At 44.2% G+C, this 21,063-nt stretch overlaps 1 protein-coding gene across 6 annotated transcripts in view; it reads left to right on the forward strand.

Moving 5' to 3' along the window:
- Positions 1-4,792: 4,792 nt before the first annotated feature.
- The window catches only part of TJP1 (tight junction protein 1), a 78,795-nt gene continuing 62,524 nt past the window's right edge, over positions 4,793-21,063 (forward strand). For 4 of the 6 annotated variants that reach the window (XM_084293368.1, XM_084293371.1, XM_084293372.1 and 1 more), the window contains exon 1: positions 4,793-4,929. In XM_084293368.1, the coding sequence (XP_084149494.1) occupies positions 4,897-4,929 (33 nt within the window). In that variant the 5' untranslated portion in view covers positions 4,793-4,896. Of the gene's footprint in view, positions 4,930-9,135; positions 9,212-14,622; positions 14,638-21,063 lie in introns of those variants that run through there. The other 2 variants (XM_084293369.1, XM_084293370.1) reach the window with 2 other exon arrangements.

The raw sequence follows: 21,063 nt of genomic DNA on the forward strand, positions 1-21,063 counted from the left end.
TGCATGCATGCCCTCTCATTAACCAAAATGAGTCACGATGCTTTCCTGCGGTACTCACTGCAACCAAGATATTTGCGTTCAAGAAACTGGAGAAGTGAAGTGAACTCAGCTTTCAAAGCTCTCTGGGTTGGAAAGCCACACCTTGCCAAAACCCACATAGTCAGCTTCATCAGTCCCGATAGGTGGGGATTTCTTGCTGGGTTTCCAAGATCAGCCTTATCACCTCGTGTTGTGTGCAAGGGTTCCTGGAAAATTCTGGGACAGAGAGGAGCTTGCCAGCAAGTTCATTAAATCAATCACATTTATTAAGCTATCCCTGGCCTGACTTTCCAAAATGCTTACAGTTTGTAAGTGACAAAGGTCTGTGTTTTGGTGTGTGTTACTTCTTTGCTTTTACTCATCAAAGACACCTGTGCAGTTAATCTTTGGTGCATGTTGCTCTCTGTCTGAGTCACGTTATCATGCTCTCTGAAAGCAAAGTATGAAAAATAAAAATTCTGAATCAATGGAGCATGGATGGCATTGTCCCTGGTGTGTTTATCTGAAGGAAACCACATCAGTAGCAAATTTATGACTGCTTAAGTTTTGCAGCTGTCTTCGATTATTTTTACTGTCCCCTCTCAACTAAATAAAGCTGGAGAAAGCAGAGCAGTACAGAGTAAGTATATCTGACATTTTGACATCCAGTGGCTACTTATAGTGAAGCATTTCATAAAATCGGCCTTGATCAGCTGCCGTGCATTTAAAATACACAGTCCCATTCACAAAGTGTCTGTCAGAGATGGAACGTAGAATAGTTTTACATAACATTTCTGTAATAAATTAGCTCTGCTGTCATGAACCGAGATTAAAACTTACTGATAGCACTTTTTTATGTTCCCAGATTTTGTCACTACACATAATAATATGGATGACAGAGATTCTCGAAGACCTGGCCAAAACCAAGGAGACAGAAAATCTTTTTATAAGGATATCCTAAAATAACAACCAAAGAGTGTTGCCTGAGTTCTCTTCAGCTCTACAGTAATAAATTCTTTTAATATTTTAACGCTGAAAATAATCTTGCTTTGCCCCTACAACCTACTTTTAATTCCATTTGTACACTTGCCATTTGCATAAAAACTTAAATGATGGTCTCACTGATCAGAAAAACCTTGCAATGTGTTAAACCTCATAGACTTTTAAGGTGATAAATAGGAAATGGCAATGAGTTTAGAACATCAGGAGTTTAAGACTGGCTGACTGGCAAGACAGGTTGGGTTTATTCCCGTTCAGGGCTTATTCAACCTTTGGTGTGTACTTGAGGTGAATACTTTCATCCATTAATGAGAGAGCAATTAAAGATGGTTGGGATTTTGTCCTTGTCTAACAGTTCTACTGTGTGAGAGGCAATGAGGTGTTGGAAGACTCTGCTCACTGTAATACTGGGCAGTTATCTGCAGTGTTTTTAGAAGAGGGATATGCAGCGGTACGCAGCCTTTTAACGAGGAAGAAGATGTAGGAAGCAAGCTTTAACTGCATGGAAGTGGGAGGAAGATCAGAGTCGTTACTAGGCATCATGACTGCATTATTTTTCCCTAGGTACTTGATTTGGCAAGACACTAAAAAACTGTAATTTTAAGCACATGAATTTCCCGGTGGTTTCTTGAAACCATTTTCTTATTTCTTGAGTTGGAAAAAAGGTACTTTCTTCTTTTGTAGTTTTTACCATGAATTCTGCTTTCTCTGCCCCTTTTATCTTTGTTCCTGAAATGCTGAAACCAAGTAGCAATTACAAATAGAGAACATCCAGTGTCAACTGCTTGGCATCACTGATATCACATAGGCATATATATAGCAAATTTTCCCAAGACTACCTCAGATGGCAACAAAAATATCTGATATCTTTGAAAGATCTCTGAATTGTTCTCTTTCTGAGCCACACGCACCACAAAAACCACAGGAAGTTGTCTCGGTGGTGGCTGTGGTTCTGCAGTTTCCTTCTTCCCCATCTTCAAGTGATCAAAACATTTCTTAAAAAATTAAATCAACATAAAGTAGAGAATAGACTTCCTGTTCTTGCAGTGTGACAGACACACATGCCATAAAACAGAAATAAGGATTCACACATCTGATTGTCCTTCTGTGGCCTTTGAACCAATTTGGGGCTTGAAGAACACTGATCACATAGTGATTTTATTTTGAGGTTTCCTACCAGGAAAATATTATCGTACTTCTTTTAGATATCTCTCAGTGGCAGTTATTTGAAAGATATGTAAAGTACTGCTCTTCTGCTGTTGAGTTTTCAGACAGTTTTCTCTCTGAAGACACCGATGTCTGTTTAGGTCCTGTTTTCAGGACCTAAAAGGGCAGTCACAGGAATATGATTTAAAGTTCTGATCCTCCGTCTGTCTTCTCTAACAGATGGGACTCGGTATATATCCGTATCTGACAGAATGTACTCTCTCTATATTGGGCATGTATATTCATAAACACTGATATGTGTGTGTATATATATGTATCCCTATGTATTGACACAAATGTATATATGGATAGGTATTTGCTGTTCTTAGTTTTTTTCAGGGGATTCATGAATATATTAGAACCCCAACATTCTTCAAAATACTTAAATTTCTCATTTCAGAGGTGAATTTTGTAATACTTTATTAAGAACTTTTAAAGGAAGGTAAATAGGAGAATCATTTGAGGTTTATTTTATTTCATATATTCAGGCTATTTGACTGACATTTGTCCAACGTGTGATTTGGCGTTTTCAGTACTGTGATGGTAGCTTTGCCTGTGAGTAATTGTTTAACGAAGAGGTGAAAAAGTTCTCCAGAAGAAGAATTTGAAATGGCAGCAGTGTGTTCCTGAACAAGAAAACACTTTGAAATAGTTTGTATCTCTTTGGCCAGCACCAAGGGTGTACATTTTACTAAAGCTAAGAGAGAAAGACGGTGCTTCTAGCTCCTGGGGCTGATACCAGCAGTGGAGGCAGAATCTCACACATCTATTCAAAGGAAGGAGAAGGCAGGAGGGGAGAGAGGGAGGGTAGGAAATGAAGGAAGAAAGAAAAGGAAAACAGAGACTGAGAGAAAGGAAGGAAGGAAGGAAGAAAAGAAATTCCATGAGTCTCTGTGGGCCAGAGGAGTTGTGTCCTCTCCCAGGCTGGCAAGAGGTCATCTGTGATCATCTTGAATCCGCTGCAAGGTGTTTTGAGCCCCTAGCTAGCAGCCCTTCCTTGTCTAACAGTCTGCGTCCTTGTCAAATCCAGTGTGTGGATCTGTGGCCTTTTGTCAACCAGTGTTCCGTAAGATGATACAAAAACTGCACCTCCCTTTTTGGTGGAGCCTTCATTGCTTTGTATTTTTTCCTTCATCTTTTTCTGTCTCCCCAGTCTTTCTCCCAGAACTCGCAGAAGTATTTTCTTTCCTGTGGCCCCTCTCATTTCAGCATCCACCTCCACCTCCCTGTCTTTGCACTCCCTGTGGTCCTCTTTCATTCCCTGGCCTCACACCTCCTTGGTTTCAGGTCTTTGATCTGTGCTTTCCTCTTGCCCAGACGGCAGCGTTGCCCCCGTCCATGCTCAAGATGGAAGGGAGGGATTAGGAGCCTGCTCATTCTCAGGTCACTCTCCCCTCATGTCCTCGATGAGTTTCTTTTCGTGTCTCAACACCTTGAAATCTCCCCCCTCCTTCCTGTTGTGATCTCAGCCTTTTCCTTCCTGCCTCCTCTGACAATTACGCATGTGATGTGGTAATAAAAAATGTCACATTCCTCCTTCAGTGTGTGTAGACAGATTTAAGAAAAATCTGAGGCTTAGTTACTTCTCGCAATGACCAAATAATAATAATAATAATAAAAAAAGAGCAATGGAGTTTTTGTGTCAGGGTCAGCTGAGGAGCTTTGGCAGAAGGCAGTGCTACAGCAGAGGAGAATTCCCGTGGGGACCGGTGTGTCCGGAGCGATGTGTGGCCGCTGGGCTCTGGGGACAAGGCAGGGTGCTGGGGCACTGCAGGAGCATTCGGGTGCCACAGGGCCGGGATGGTGCTGCCCAAACTGGTGTGCACTGGGGCGCTGAGGCCATGCTGGCGTGTGCTCGGGAGGGGGCTGGCATGGCCCTGGCTCCCAGGGAGAGGGAAGGCCACGGTGGCCTTTGCTGCTCTGTGCCGCGTCCTCCTTGCTGCAGCTGAGGAGGTGGCCTTCCTTCCCCCTCGGTTTCGGGCTGCTGCCTTGGGAATAAGCTTCAGCTATTTCCTGGAATAGGAATTTGTTTATTTTCAAAGGAGAACAAACATAAAACTCATACAGAAGCCTTGGGTAGGGCGTTCCTTTGCGAAGCAGTGATTGGGATCACCACATTGTTGCCTCCTTAGGAACTCGGCTGCGCGCGAAGGCAGCGTGGAGGGAGCCCTGCAGCAGCTGGGGGCACCTACAGAGTAAAACTGCAGATCCGAGGCCCTGACACCGGGCTCCACAGCCACCAGTGTCCCGCAGCGGCGGGGGAGCGTGCGGTGCTGCAGCTCGGGGGGGTTTCTCCTCACGCCCTGCCCGGCACCGCGCCTGCTGCTGCTCCTGCTCCTGCTGCCGGGCCGGGCTGAGGGGCCGGGACCGCGGGGACACCCCGGGCACCCTCAGCCGAGCCCCCGCAGCCGGGCGCTTTGCTCAAACTTGAGGCTCCTTCCTCCTCCTCCTCCTCCTCCTCCTGCTGCTGCTCCTCCTGCTGCTGCCCCTTTCCCCGCCCCTTCCCTCGCCGCCCGCCTCTCCCCTCCTCTTCCTCCTCCTCCTCCTCCCTGTTCCCGGCCGTGGGATGTTTATCCGGGCAGCCGTGTGAGGCGGCGGCGAGTTTCTCTCCCCCGCTCTGGGCACTGGCGGGCGCAGCACTCGGCTCCGGGGGGGGAGAGAGAAGGACACAAAATGTCCGCCAGGGCCGCGGCCGCTTCCACCAAGGTGAGGGGCTGCGCCGGGGGGCTCCAGCCCGAGAGGGGCCCGGGCCGGGCCGGGGGCGGCGGGGAGCGGCGGCGGAGCGCTCGGGGCCGTGCGGGCGAGGCCGTGCCCCTGCCCTTTTGTCTGGGGCCGCCACGAGGGGGGGAGCGGGGAGGACCGGGCCGGGCTCTGCCGGTGAGGGGAGGCGAAGGGCGGCTCTCCGCGGCCAGCCGAAGGCGCAGGTGCAGGCTGCGGGTGTGCGCCCTGCCTGCCCTGCCCTGCCCTGCCTGCACCGCCCCCGGGACGCCCAACAGGTCGGGCGCCCTGGCCGTGGGACGGGAGGGCTGCTCGGGGCCCGGCTGGGGTTGATCGTGGAGCTGGTTCCCGGCGAGCACACCGGCTGCAGAGCGCTGCCTGGGCTCTCCCTGCGTGCTGGCGGGCAGGTATCGGCGCTTAGAGAAGCGATTCGCTTCATATAATGCTTCAAACTGGTGATATCGCGTAGCTACGGAGAAAACATACTACTTTTTGCCCCGTTTAAATGCGTTTTTATTAATAACGAACACAAAAATGAAGATGTGCCGCTCCCTGCTAGAATGATCCTTTAGCGTTGGAATCCTACCGCGCGAGGCATTGTGAGGAGTCGCGGCGGCCTGAGGCTTGCAGGTGGTTGTCCTGTGTGCGATGGGGGAGCGGGGGTCCCACCTGTGGGACAAAACATCCTCCGGAAACCTAGCTGCCTGCTGAGCTCCTGGAGAAAGGCACGCGTGCCTGCGCTGTCTTACAAAAGAAAAAAACTAAAGACCAAAGTATTATCTATTTTCATTTTAGTCTTACACTGGTGTAAAATTGGAAGTTGCGTCTTCCCAGAGCAGCTGCCCGAAACTTCTTCCAGGTCTTCGTCATGTTAAATTGGCCCTGTGAGCATGTGTGCATGTATACAATAACAGCCCAAGTAATTATGCTGAAAGATATGTTAATTTAAGAATGCTGCAAAACACAGCCTCCCTCTGGTTTAACTCTACACTGGTGTATTTTCAGACTCGATAAAAATCATGTCTTTGAAGTAGCATTTCTTTCAGAAAAACATCAGGTTTATAAGTTCTCTGTTTTTGACTTAAGCTCATACAATCGGTAATAACTTTCTGTTGAAATTATTTCCCTTCTTTTTCATCTTAATTTGTCAAACAACACTTTCCAAGACTCTCATACATACAGTTCACATTAATTTCCTTGCCATAATGCCAGTGGATGGGCAGTGTACTTTCTTCTTCAGCTGTTAATTCCTGGCTGCTCTTTGTATGGTTTTAATAAGGGCAGGTAAGGGGGCAGGGGTGGATTATAAATATTTCAGAAATACCAGAATATTGCAGGACTTCGGTGTTCAAGTTTCAGGTCTCGTTTCCTTCACACACCTCTTCAGACGTGGTGTCCAGTTTCTCATTTTGGTGGGTGTAGCGCATTAAAACCAAGTGTGTGGGTGTTTATCTCGTAATAGGAGTTTTACTTAACATACTTGTTAGCTTCTGAGGCGTTGGGTCTGTGTCTGTCTTGGCACACTTGACCAGAAGAGAACTCAAACAATTTTTTTCTTAGCTTAGTAATTCCTCATTTGTACGTGCGGGTATCTTGGCTGGTATTACTGTGTTATGCCCTATTATTAACAGTGTTTCTGCTGCCTTCTGCTCCCTCTGTTCTGGTTACTTGACTTTTTCCCAGCTATGCCCTAAAAGAATGTGTTTTTATTAAGGTTTTAAATATTTGCTGGAGCTGTTGGTAGTATACAATAGAAAATGGTGAGCAAAAGGAAATCGTGCTCGCAGTCTAATCTAGCGGTGGCTGTGACTGCAAAATGTAGGGGGCCTAATCTGCTCTGATGCCTTTTTGAACAATACTAATGGATGCCGTGGGGACGGCTGTGTCAGGGCATTAGTAATGAGATGGAAAGCTTTCCACCTTTAAGCTGAGGGTTCGAGCACTGTCTGCGCTGTTGTTTAAAAAGGAGGAAAAATGTTTCTTAGTAGTAAATATGGGGAAAGGGCTTCTTGAGTCGCTGACCTCTTTTAATGCTGAACCTTGGTTTGACTTCCTTTTAGTTTTTAAATATTCTTTCACGGAGAATGTTTCCCATTCTTTCACTTCACTCTATTAATTCTTGGATTTTGTTTGCCCTAGATGTATCTCCAGCTAGCTATTACCTACTGCTTTGGTGAGAAGTTGGTCGCATTAACAGCCCAAGGCTCGCAGACTGCGAGGACTCTGGTTCCTCTGCTGTAGGGAATTGCCTGTGGTTCCTGGAAATGCTGTTCAGTGGTCTACCCCAAATCCTGACTGGAGATTGCAGTGATTCTTTCCTTTGTGGAGAATATATGGGCTGGCTTGTAAAGTGTGACTTAATGAAGTGCTGCTACCTGTGAAGTAGCTAGGTTTTGGAACAGTATTTTGTTTTTTCCCATTTGAGTTTGTATGAACACTTGAATGTTAGATCAGTACTCGGGAGTTGAGTGAGATTCAGTGTAACAATAAAGAAAGAAATTTAGAAAATCCAAACCCATGTGGAGAACTAACACCAAGTAGTAGAAATAAGCTGAGTTGTTTAATCACGGGGACTTATCTTCTACTTTAAGAAAACTCCTGCAAATTAACTGCATTTAGTTGTGATACTGTTTCTTTAAGTTGTATTTGGACCTGAGAAAATATTTCCTGAAAATAGTATGTAAAAAAAAAAAAAAAAAAAAAAAGATTATTCAGGTAATACATTACATTAACTGATGCAGTATATAAAGACTATAGGCAACTTCAGGTATCAGGTGGAGCTGAGGTGCTTTTTTCAGTGTGATGTTTGTCCTGATGAGCTGCAAACTCCATGCTCTGTACGTCGTTATGAAGTATGTTTTGGAGCTGGCTTCTAGTCTAACATGCAGGACGCTGATTAATGTAAACAGAGATTGAAATCTGACTGTGCCTGGGAGCTGGTTTTACTTTTTATAGGGTGGAAAATCAGTAAACCCTTATCAGCGACCAGCTAACTAATCTTTGTTTCAAGGAAAACATCTGGCCAGTGGGTTGTACTTCATAGGTACTTGAGGGCACACACTGTACTGCTACTCACATGCTATGGGAATGGGTTTGGGGCCTACCTCTGGGGGAAAAAATAAAAGGCTCAAAACAAGGCACTTTGCTTTGAATTGGTGCTAGGAGTTGTGAGTGGCCTTTAAGGCTGAGTATGTCCACGTGGATACTAAAACATAACCATCATGATTGAAACTTTTTGATATGAGGACTCGTTGAAATGCGTGATAAGAAGTCCTTAGCTCAGGTATTCAACTGAAAACAGAATTATAATTAATGGTGAGCTATTCTAGCTTTGATCGGTGCTAAATACTTTGTTCTTATTACTTGAAAGATAATATGTAAGTAGCAACTATTTCAGTTAAAAGCACTCATCCAGAAGAGTTTCTTCCAAAGTGGGTGATGTTGAGGCCAAGGGCCCAAATGTTTTGTGCGTTTTGCTACAGGCCATGCCAACAACCTTGCTGGATGGAATAGGATCCTCTCTTTGGTTTTGTTCCCCCATCCCGTAGATCTAAGAGGCAAAGTGATGTCTGGCAGAGGGAGGAAAGCTGGTTACATGAGGGCTGCAAAGCCATACGTGTCTCCATGTGAAATTAGTCTCAGCTTTTGGTTTGTTAACAATTTCTAAATGTTTGAGTTAATGGGTAGGATTTGAATTCATAGCTTGTTTATAAGTTTATAGGATGCTTGAAGTTATGTAATCTGTACAGCAAACTACCCTCTGGTTAAGAAAGACATCAGTCATTTATATCCCTTGAATTTTTCCTGGTCGTAGTATAAATGCAGCAAAAATTCATATAGAACTGTGTTCAATGTTTTCTCAGGCAAATAATGTTACTAATGACTTCTTCAGTGAACGTACCAATTAACAAACAGCCACAGGGAAGCCTCAAAATGAATCCCATGCTTCTGTGCTGTGTATGTATGATGAGTCCAAAAAGTCTTGAAATGAAAACATTATCTTCTTCTGTTTTAGGGGCAGATTTTTCAGATACGCGCTTCACATTCAGAACTAGGAGGGGTGTTTTTGTTACGAGGAGCTGTGTTGTACTCAAGGAAGGGCCTGAGCAAGCAGAGGAGAACACTCATTTGAATGCTGGAAGGTCTGGTGTGGGTCCTGCAGATCCTGCAGAGCAGCAAGCGCTGCCAGGGTCACAAGGGTGCTGACTTGTCCTGGGACACTGAAGTCTGCCTCTCTTGTCCATGGATTTTCCTACTGTGGTGGATCTAGGTAAATCCGAAGCCACAGGCCCTGTGGTCTGCTGGAGCTCTGTGGCTGGATGGGCTGATGCAGGGGTGGGAACTGCCCCCGTGTGCCCAGGACTGGGTGCTTTCCTCACATCTGCTCTCCCTGGTTCAGCAGCATCCTCTGTAAGTCTTCAGAGCTGTTTCTAGCCCTTGCACGTGGAGACTTATTTAGGTTATGTGTATTTAGGAATATTAAACACTTCGTGGGTGCTAAAAATTTAAATCTTGACTTTGCATTAAAAAAAAAAAGAGTATTGATATTCTCAAGGGTATTTAGTAATCTCTAACAGGATTCTTATTTCCTAATCCGTTGTAAACAGATGTTCTAGCCTTTTGTGGTGGAGGAGGATAGCCTAAATTCAACAACGTGATAGCAGTAGGGAGCACTGATAGATGGAGAAGTTCCTGTAATTGAGCAAGCCGTTGAGTTACCATTCTGGCCTGGATAACTCGCTGTGGGGTGTTGTTATGGCTAGTTTCACGCAGCCGAGGGAGCAATACCAGAACTGGGTGCTGTCCCTCCCACCCGCACATGCACCAAGCACCGGCCTGCTAAAAATAGCCAGCAGGCAGAAGTAGGCAGCTTCTTTGATTTGCAGTCCTGAGCCTTTTTCCAGTAAGCACTGCAGGGAAGAACAATCTCCTGTCTTCCTCCCCTCCGCCTTTTACATTAAGGGCTTCCTTAGAAAATATTTTCTTCCACCCCTCCTAAACCAGTCAGTAATTAGTTCTCAGCGCACGATCCCGTGGGATTGCACAGCCTGTTTCTTGCCGGGTTTGAATGGGGTCCAGTAACCGTGCCTTCCCCTCTGCCCCACTGGGTCAGCAGTCGCTTAACAAATAGCTCTATTTCTTTACTCGCACTGAGTAGAAATTGTTCTGTGCCGCTGCGGAGAGGATATGATTGTCCAAATTGCATTTAAAAACACGTCAGGATTTAGATTAATTTTCCATGTGAATATTTCATAATGGGATCATCATACTTGCCCTGGGAGATAGTGGCGCACAGTGGGAACTAGTACGAAATTACTCTATTTTAAATTAATATTTGATTTGTTCTTTCAGCAGGCTTTCTTTATGGACTATCTATAGAACAGGACATGCAGTAGATGAGCTCCCTGTGGCAAAATTCAAGTAAATTGCTAGTGTTTATCGGATACGTATTTGTGCAGAAACTGAAGTTAACTGCAAGTAGCAACCTTAAGAAACTATTAGTACGACAGCATCAATGCAGATGAGATTGCATACACTCTTCAGGTGTACAGAAGAGACTTCAGTTTAATGTATGAGTTGGTTATGCACCGGTATGATAGTTGGTGTACAAGCTCACATATGTCATATTAAGCAGTGTTTCTTCTTGTACTTCAGTGTTGTAAGCTTTCCCCGTCACACATGTGAATCTGATGTGTTTTCTTCTGAATGGCTGCGCAGTCTGAGAGAATGTATTGTAGTCTTCAGAACACGTGGGCTGGGCTTTAGCTTGGATTTGCCCTCACCATCATGTGCGTCCAGCTTTCTTTTGAGTAGTCTTCAAGCTGGGGCATTGCTAGCACTTCCTTGCTCCCTTTGTAGGTGTTGGTTTTGGTTGGTCAGTTGGAATGGCTACAGAAGCTCTTCTCCAACTCTCCTGTTTGTTAATAGCAGAAAAAAAGGGGTCAGGGAAGCACTGCAGCACTTTGGAGGGTATGGTTGAGCTTTTGGACGTAACTCTTTAGGGATAGCTTGTCTGGCTGAAGGACCATGCTGTGCCAGTTCCTGCCAGCCCTGTTCCTTACCCTCCTGTGCACTGGAACACTGTTGCTGCAGCATTCATGACTTGGGTGTACTTGTTATGGAGCTGGATACAATGAAAATTGTGAAGAAGAATTGACTTGTAGGTGAAGAAACAATGTTGAATTTCACGTATAGTTATTAAAGGGAAGTAATAACATTAAATTATAACTAGAGGCAGTAACATAATGAAACAGATTGTGAAATCTGAACAGTGATGTCAGGTTTTCATTACGTACGCTATGAACAGTGGCAGCACAACTATGCAACAGGGTTGACCTGCCATTCATACGGTACAGTAAAATGATTTAAAAGACGATTTTAGGTCTTAAAGGATGGAAGACTTAGACGGGTTTTTATTCTTATTGAAAACATAATTATTGGCTTCAATCACACGAAGTTGTCTCCAACAGAATGTAGCAACTTAAATTACTGTGACTGCAGAACTCCAGGGGAACTCCGGGCCTCTAGAAGTAGCTTTAAAGGTGTTACTTGGCCACCTGTGATCAAACAATTGTCCAGTTGTAGCTAATATGGGATCAGGATAGTACCTGGAGCTAAGTATGCCAGGTATTGTTCATCCCAACAAATTCCAACGCTTGTTATAAATCTGTAATTCCTGTTCATTTTAGATGGCTGGCTTACCCGAAATTAGGTCTGGGAGAAGGCTAGAGCACGTTAACCCTGTCAGTGTAGGGTGTTTGCTTAAAAACTGGACCTTGCTTGATCCTGCCTTGTTCCTATATGTTATTTGGAACAACTTTCTTTTGCATATGAATATCCCTGCATAAAGTGGTTTTCCAGAATAGCGTTAGGTGGAAAAGCCTGTAAATCTGGACTCCTTGAAATAATATTTCTAGTGGATATTAAGGCCTTAAAGCGAAGCTTGAAGGCATGGCTTTTGGACAAAAGAACTTTGTTTCCTTCAAAATTGAAATTAAGTTGTGGAAAGTGATTGGCCATCACGCACAGGATAAACCCCTCTGTTAATAACACAGCTATGCGGGAATAGAAATTCCTGGACGGTAATCTCATAGGAGAGAACTAAATTGACTTCTTTTTTTTATGTATGCCCCCTATGGATAATGTGGACTGCATTAATGCTCCCAAAATGGAGAGTATTTAGCTAAAGAAAATGAGAGAGATCTGCGGTTTATAAACAGCCCCGTAATGGCTTGAACCAAGAGCTTGTTTCATCTGAGGTGGGCACCGTGCTGTAGATGCACTCTGTAGAGCATCGGCGTATTTTTCCCGTGGTCGTGCATGGAGTTGATTGTAATCACATTGTTGGTAGTTAGAGGGTAAATGTCCCCCGCAGCTGCCAAGGAAACAGCTGAGTTTTAAATCAGTAAACATTGTTTGAATACCCCGTCAGTATGCAACTCTGAAAGATTTAGTCTGTCATACTCATATTACAGCTATCGGCCCTCAAATTTTACATTTCTCACATGCAGTGTTACTGGTGAGACTGGAAAAATAAGGATCATTTATCTGGAAGGTTGTAAGTAGTCTACAAAATGTCACACTGGGGGCAGTTCGGAGGCTTTCTGACCATACGCCACGAGCTTTATCGGAGTTTTTTGTTTACACTGTGGTCAGCAGCAGGTCTGCAGATCTTCTCTAAAGACAGCGTCAGCCAGCACGGTGTTACCTTCTGAGCTCCTTGGCAAGGGAGCCGTACGTATCATTTCAGAGCCCCTCTCCTCAGGTCCATCCGATAAAATCTCCTGGCAGAATATTGCCTTTGCCACTTGCTCTTTCTTAGACATCTGAAACAGAAAGTGCTTGCAGCAGCGTGTGCTGCTTCGTGGCAGAGCCAAGAACGGCTGTGGCAGGTGAATTGGTCTTCACAAGCGAGGAGGATTCAGAAAGCAATAGCCAGCACGTCCCTAGCTGCTGTAGTACTGTCGTGTCCTCTAAGAATTAGGAGGGGGAAGGTGGAACAGGCAGATCTCTGCAGTGCCTCATGTTGCTAGAATTCCAGTATCTTCCAAATGAGAAGTTGGCATCTCGTTTCTCTAGTGAACTTTAACCAGAGAGAAGTGAGTAATGTGCCAGAGATGTCTGGTTATATCTTAATTGCACTTGCTTACTTTTTTTTTTTGGGGGGGGGTGGGGTGGGTTGTGCAAGTTTCTATTGGTAAGCCAAGTGAAAGAACTATGATAAGAGCAGAAGGAACTGTAGGAAGACTACAGTCAGGGACAGACATAAGTTAGGGAAGAAAGAGTCAAAGGCACGCAGACAGGAAGCTTTTCATCCTTAGTCACTCCTCTTTCTTGCCTCTACCCTCCCCAGCAAAGAAATGAAAACCTTAGCACAAATGCTAAGGTGTCTGGACTTCCCAAGTAATTACAGTGAAACCTTATGTTGGATGACTAAGCCTTACTCACAGAATTGTCTCATCAAGACTGACTGAATAGCTGCATTTAAAGCTTGCTATTAAGAAAAAAAAAAAAAAAAAAGATGATAGTATCACACACAGGCTCTGAAAGAACCATAGTAAGAACTTCAATGTGTTGCTGAAATCGTGGCAGTATTATATCACGGATCTGTCATGCTAGCTCATATGCTTATTACTGCTTTCTGTAAGAGAGCTGAAGGCAACTGATGAGGAGAAAAAAATAAAATACTACAGACTCCTTTAAATGTTAAAAGCAAATGAAGGACAGTTTGAAGGACACTGGGATTCTACACAGAATTCTAGGTAAGGCTTTCCAGAGCAAGTAGGAAGTATTTCAGAGCCTCCTCTAGACACTTTTAAGTATGTGAAGTTTGGATGAGAAATAATCCCTGCCTGTAGTGCTTTGTGTGAACTTGACTGTAGCACATGACAGTAAATAAAATACTCCTGAAATGCGTCTAGCGCTCATCTTGTCCTGAACTGCATTTGCAATTAGCAGAAGTCATCAGGCACTGATAGGGATGTTCCTCTTCAGTCAGAATGTTCACCTGAATGTATTCCCGAGTACCTGGGAAAGGGCAGCACTGTGAGTGTAGTGATAATTTGGTAAGCCACTTGCTCGTAAATGTGTATCTATTTTTCTGTAAGCTTTGTGTAGATAGCCAACAAAGCAAGCATAACCTCCGAGTCCTTCATCGTGGTGGTTTAACTGTTAGTTTAGATAGGACCTGAATTGCACACGGGGCAAACCAAAGAGCTCACTTTTGTGAGAACACCGCTGTTTGCAGGGGCAGGAGGCGCTATCCTAATGCCCACAGCTGTGCCAAGTCTGACAGCGTGAGTGACTTCAAAAGTTAGTCAGTTTCTGTGGAACAGAAACCTCTTCTGGTCAGAGGCATGCTCTGGCTTAAGTGAAGTCCTGCTGTGTTTTTCTGCCCCCTGGCTGGAAGAGGCAGGAAGGGGGCGGTGGTTCAGAAGCTGGTTCAGAAGCGCTTGCTTTCTCAGGGTGCCTTGCTCCTCCAGAGGAGATGGGATGCCACCCCAGCAGGTTGGAGGTGCAACCAGACCCTCTGTGAACAACGGCAGTATTTGTAATGAAATGTTGCAAATGTGATTTTTCTTTGCCTGTGTTTGTCAGCTTCCTCAAATATCTTTTTCCTGCTCTCCTTTTACTAGGGAGGAACAGAGGGGGGACATTGTATGCTGAGAAGAGCTGCAAATAGGATTGAAAATTAATGTAAGGCCTGATAATTCCCTTTTCCTTCTCTTCTTGCCAGGTTAATTCCTCGCACACATGTGCACGCGTGTCCCAGTTTCTCTCCTGGTATGCTGTTCCCAGGACCCTGTTCCATTCTGCGTCCTGGGTGTTTTTTATTTAAATTCACCATCTGAAATACAAGGTGATGTAATAAGTGCCTTGTTCCAAACGAAGCCTTGTAATTCTCGTCTGATGGCTGTCTGTCAGAAGGGATTGCGAGGTGAAAATTGACATAGACGCAAGCGTGCGCTTGGATCTTTAAAGAAATCTCTTTGCCTTTGAGGGTATGTAAGTCTGAATGATTCATCTGAAATACGCCAATGCGAACTTGAAGGTTTTCTTAGTCGCTGCATTGTCTGCAGTGTGTAAATGCCTCTTTATCTCGGGAAGATGTGTAAACAATAGTAAGAAGGCAGGCGCTGGCAGCTGCTGAGGTCATTGTCCCCCGCAATGACCACTGGCCTGCCTCTTCTGCTTATTTTCCCCCACTGCTATGGGGACACCAAAATAGCTGGATCGTAGCTCATGTTAGGGCTATCTTGGTGACTGTATGCTTCGTGCTGTTGCCAGCACCGTGGGGTTGCTTTAAATGCAGGCAGAAAGGAGATGGCTCATAAACGTGAATGGCAGGCTTCTGCAGCGTGCGTTTTGTTAGGCTGAACGAAATGCTTCAACCAGCTCCTCTGCAGATCAAACATACCTCAAATAGCTGGTAACAATAAAAATACTTGAAATGAGAGGAAGCAGTCAGAAATGCTGTTTTTTTTTGTGTTTTTTTTTTCCCTCCCCCTTTTTACGACTGAATTAACTAGGAACTTTTACGGCAGTCTTTACATCTGTCACTGTTATTCCCTCCCTAACTCACTGTGCATGAAGAGCACGGGGTCTCGTAGTGCAGAGTAGCAGAAATAGATGTGCAGGGGTGAAGTAAGCAGGCATGGGACGGGAGAACTAAACCAGGTGGCGAGCTGCGCTGGCAGATAGCTGCTGTGTGAGCCGGGGGTCGGGTGGGTGTGCTTTGTGCCGCGCTGCATGGCATGGCAGGAGAGAGATGCCTGGAGCAAACGTTGCACTGAAATAGTTCCAGTCTTACTGAGCCCTGATTAGGCTGTCATCTAATTTAGTTTTGATCTTGTGAGGTACATAGGCTGAGGGAGTCTTCTTTTTTTTTTTTTTTTTTTTTTTGGTTCTGTCCCGGGAAGATCTGTGAGTAAAGCTGGTGACCGGCTTGCTTTACTGCAAGTCAATTGTTCAGGGTCTTCATAGCTGGCTGTAAGCATTTATCTTCTTTCTTACAGAAAAATACTGCTTTTCAAATGGAAGTAGGAATTCAGAATGAAATCGGGTTTTGCTTTTAACTTCTGGGACAGGACCTTTTAATTTATTCATGAAATTTTCAATACAGAAACAAGCTAAATCTAATTTTCTGTTTAAAAAAAAAAAAGTTTGCAACACTTGTGTAAAAATAAATAAATAAATAAATCTCAGACAACATAGCTGTACTTGAAAACAGTGTGGGCTGTTAGAAAGTCTGTGAGTAGCTTCAGTTTCTTTGTGGTGGAAGAGGAGATGTGTCCATGTGTTCAAGTTCCATTATTTCTGACTTGTGCGTTACTCTGTGTTTCCTGGCTATCCTGAAAATCCAAGCATTAGTGTGCAGCTGACCAAAACATAATACCGAAAATCTGTCTTTGCTGTCCTAGCCCTTGAAGCAATGTAATTATGTTGCTTCCAAGCGATAAGCCAAGGCAATTTAGAGAGGGCTGGAATGCCTGCACACCCTGACCTTTCAGGGCACTCGCAGCGCTCCTATTATGCAGAGGCTGCCGTGGCGCTGCTCTGATGTGCTGGCCTGTCACATGCTGACTAACTTGCAGAAAGCTTTGATGCAGCTGTTTTAAAAATGCTTTTGCTGACTGATAGGCACTTAGGCTGCTGCCTGTGAACAAAGCTGGCTCTCATTCCATGCTTTTAGCCCCCCTTCCCTATAACAACACTTCTCTCCCGCTGACTCCACACACCGTTCTTATCTCGGCCAATTGTTGACTTGTCTCCGTTTAAATTGTTTTCTTGTTAATTTTCACTTCAAAAACAGTCGTGTGTGAGGCAGGGTTGGTGTGTATGGTTTATTTAGTGCTGCTGCAAACAAGCAGCCTTAAAGTTGATGTGGTGGCTTGAAAGTACGCGTGGATTAGGGGAGGGGGGAGAGTGTGTGTGTGACTGGGCAAAAGGGGGAGGGAAAGGCTTAAAAAAACAATGGTCCTTTATTTGTGATAGCCAATGCAGAGGAAAATAGTTCTCAGAAATGTAGCATGTGTCATGTTGAGGTCTGAGATCTGGTGTCTTGTTTGGAAGGGCATGAGGAAGGGAAGAAGCTGAGAAGCGGAGGCTGTCTGCTGTGCACGATGCTTAAGGACCATCATACGTGGTAACTGTAATGCCAGCAGCTTCTGCAGCGTTAGAAGCAGGACTTGAACAGGAATAGGAAATTTTTCAGTTTAATCTCTTTGTTTAGTTTCATCAATAATTGCTATATTGGATAGTGCCTGAGTTGCACTTCCAGGAAGCGGAAAAATGATGGCAGCATGCTGAACTGCTCAGTTCCAGCAGCCTGGCTAGAACGTGACACGGACAGACTGCGTTCTGAGGACACTGTGATCGAACTGAAAGTGAGGGTGCCGGATGTTTGCATGAGTTGCAAGTCTCATCCAAGCCAGCCTGTACAGTCAGAAGCATCATAGCTTGTTACCAGCGACAGCCCAAGGTGACCAATGCACAGTTTAACCTTTGACTCCACAGAAAGTATTGATACTGAGCCTTTTCTGCTGAGAAATGGCAAGCCTAGTCAGACCTCACTGATTCTGTAGATGTGTACCGTGTGAAGTTTCAAGTCATTTTAAGGTTTGAACTTCTGTGCAGCATGGCATCGTTCTCAGCCTGGAGAGGTGGTGGTGGCTGCAGGCGTTCCCCTGTGTATTCCCTCATGTTCACTGCCCTCCCAGTAACTTGGATGTATGGACAAACAGTGCTTAGCAGCCCTTGAAGCAGTAGTGTAGGTTCAGGAATAAGCAGCTGGTGTGTTTAAATCTGCTTCTGCTATTTAGCTCAGTAGCATACGGTGACAGCACACTTACCTTTGGTGCTGTAATGCGTTGTACCTGCTACAGCACATCTCAAGAGAACAGAGCAGGGAATAGACTTAGAGCAGGAAATGAACGCTGTAATTCTGTAGTATTTTCTAGTTTTCTGGGGAAAAGACTGTTTGTAATCGTTAGTAGAACAAGAAAGCTTGTTCCTTGTATGTACTCAAATGGCTTCGTTGTTACTCTCATCTCCTATAAAGGAAATACGGGAAACACTGACTTTGTTCAATGTTTGTTAACATGGTTCATCTTAAATGGCATAGTGAGGCAAAAAAAGACGCATTAGTACATCTGTTAATAACATTACCATATCTTTAGAGGATTAAATTTCGAAAGGAATGACTCCGAAGGTAAAGTGATAAAAATTTAGGGAAAAGATGCAGCTAAATCAATGGACTAGTAGAAGCAGTACAGTTGAAAGTGTTGTCACTGCATGTAATTTTTTTCTGGAAATTAACACAACTTCCATGACTATGCAGGTACGAATATTGAATCAGTTGTGCTTTGAAAATGCTTTTTCTGTTCAATTCTGATTTTATTCTAATGGAGGAAAGACTGCATTACAACTATTTTTTGGAAGTATTGCTGCCTTTCTCATGCCTTCATTCTGAATAATCCCATCACTGCTCTTTATCCTTACCTCTTCAGACTTCAGGATTTATTTTTTTTTATTTTATTTTTTTATTTTTTTTAAGATTTTTTCTAGTTTAAATAGCTTCTCTGGAGTTGAGTGTTTAGAAATGGTTTGGAGTAAGCATGTGACTACATTGTCTCGAAAACTGAATATGCAGGAAGGGTTTTGGTTATATCAGCTGTCAGCAGCACCAGAGATTCCTGCAGCAGGGTCAGGTCTCTCCCGATGGTGGTTCTTGCTGTATGCAAGGGCTCTCCATAGGAATACCCGTGCTGTCTGTCTGAAGGCATGAAACGTTTCTACACTGAAATGAAATACACATTCATTTGGGAGAGGAGTCTTAGGGAAATCTACGTTTCTGCTTCTGTTGCAGTCAGGTTGGCAGCGTGTAATTCTGTAGTTCTTAGGACAAATGGAAAGAGATTGTATTACTGCTGAGCTGCAGCCTGGGAAGGGAGGGGAGATTCGATTACAGATGGGCTTAGGAAGATCCTAAGTAGCCTTTGTGGTGTTGTTAAATTTGTTAATAGTTAGATAACTGCTGGCCAAAGCATTTAAAATGCGGGCTGTCTTTACTCACTGTTTAATTACAAAAGGATACTAGAAGAGAGAAGCAGCTGCTGGACTGGAAGAATAGGGAACAGCAATATTTATTGCTTTGGACAGATCCCCATTTGCTCTGGACTGCTTTTCTTGTGTTTTTCTTTCCTTTTCGCAAAGCCAGTGTGTTGTGGGCAGGATGTGATTCTGGGAATTCACTTTTCTGTTTGTTTTGCTTATTTAATTTTCGGGTGCTTCAATGCATAGTGGTACCTATTTCCATCAGTGGCAGTGAGGTCTTGTAAATAATTGTCTGTCCTGGTAGCTCTAATTGGTGGGCCTCTGCCCTGAACAGTTCACATGCTAAATGTCTGCAAAATAGTGTAATTAGATTAAATGTAATTGTTTTCTTAGCTTGCATTTTAACCTAGGTGTTTATCTTATTTCAATATCACATCAGAGCGTGCTTTCACCTTTTTTGCACTGTAAATACTTCATCTTAAAATACTTTGAATAACTTAGTGGTTTTTATCTTGAAGAGTGTCCTTTTTTTTTTTTTTTTTTGATAGGAGAGATTTTTGCTTCCTGCTGAAACAAGCGGTTGGCAGAGATGATGGAGTAGCTTGCTGCAGCTAAAAGGGAGATGTGACAAGTTGGTCTTCCTCACCCCCATCCTTGGCTGACCTCTAAAAACTCTACTTCATGTCACTGCTTTGAGTTTAAAAAGGTTTTCTATGCTCTTCATTGCTGTTTATTTCCCTTGTCAGTTTACTAAGATGAACCAGCTGACTGAGGGGTCAGGCAGCAGAATGAGTGCTAAAAAGGGTATGAAATAGCATATGTACAAGTGTTGCCTCTTCCAGAGTGCTGACTGCTGAGACAATAGAGCTGTTATGCCAAATCATATCTGAGTGAAAGCCTTACTGAGGCTTCAGCCTACACGCCACAGCTTTTTGACTCCTAATTTCCCTTCCCAGTTGAGGCTCTTGGCCAGCCTTCCTGATGAAAGGAGTGGGCTCACCCTGGCCTCGCACGCCAGTGATGTAGTTTGAGACCATCCACTTCTCTGGGGATTGTTTTGTAGGAAATTCTCATCAGCTGAAGGATATGTGGCATCAGCTCTGAAATGGAAACTTAAAGTCTTTCCTTGTATCTGAATTTTAACCTCATCTATTTCAGAATGACAGCATGTTACCTGTGTTGGTGTAGGTGCATTACCCAGTGGGAGGAGGCGACAGGCATTTTGCCTTGGCTTCAACACCGAGAATCTCTTCACAAGAGGGAGACAGTTGCTCACAGCTTGTTTGTGGACTATTCTCAGTAGTAAGGTTTGTTCAGAAGGCAGGTAATAAATAATATTTACCTTGTGTTGTGTTGTCCCACTTGGTTTTTACCACCTGCAGTCCTGCCTGATGCAATGTGTTGGCTGGAGGGCTGGCACTCCATCGGTGTTGTACTTCGGTAATATTGTTCTGGGTCGTGATTGCGCCAAGGAATGCAGGGTGGGGCCTCAGTTCAACTTCTGTTTTCTAAATGGCTTAACTAGATAAGGAATGTGGGGTAATGGGTATTTTTTAAGGTCACTTCTGTTTGAGTACTTTAAGAAAAAAGTTTTTATAGTAGTATCTGTGGGGTGGTTCTACAGTGGTTGATATGTTTCCAGTACCTAGTAGGTACACACATTTTTTTCTTCCCCATATTGCAGTTGGCCTTGTGCGCTGAACCTGATGCTTGTCTGGTGATGTGGTGATCCCGTTCATCTCAGTAACACATCAGAAGGCCATTCATTCATTTTTGGGGTTTTGGGGAGCTGAATTGTTTCCTGGAAAGTTCTGAGAAACGCAGGACATCTTGTGATGCTGCTGAACTGTTAGGGCAGCTAACTCCCATTCTGTACAATCCCCAGAGTGGTTACTCATGTCTGAAGACCAATTTTGTCAGTCAATTCCTCTTCTTAGTGGTTTGGTTTTGTTTTTCTAACCTGAGTGCAGTTCTGAAGCCTTGAGTAAGGGCTATAGAGGTGTTGATCTGCTGACTAATAAGGAGTTGCTAGACTGAAACAGGGGTATTTCTCAAAGCAGCTGTTTC

Source organism: Netta rufina (genome assembly GCF_964035555.1).
Source record: "Netta rufina genome assembly, chromosome: 11".
Lineage (NCBI taxonomy): Eukaryota > Metazoa > Chordata > Aves > Anseriformes > Anatidae > Netta > Netta rufina.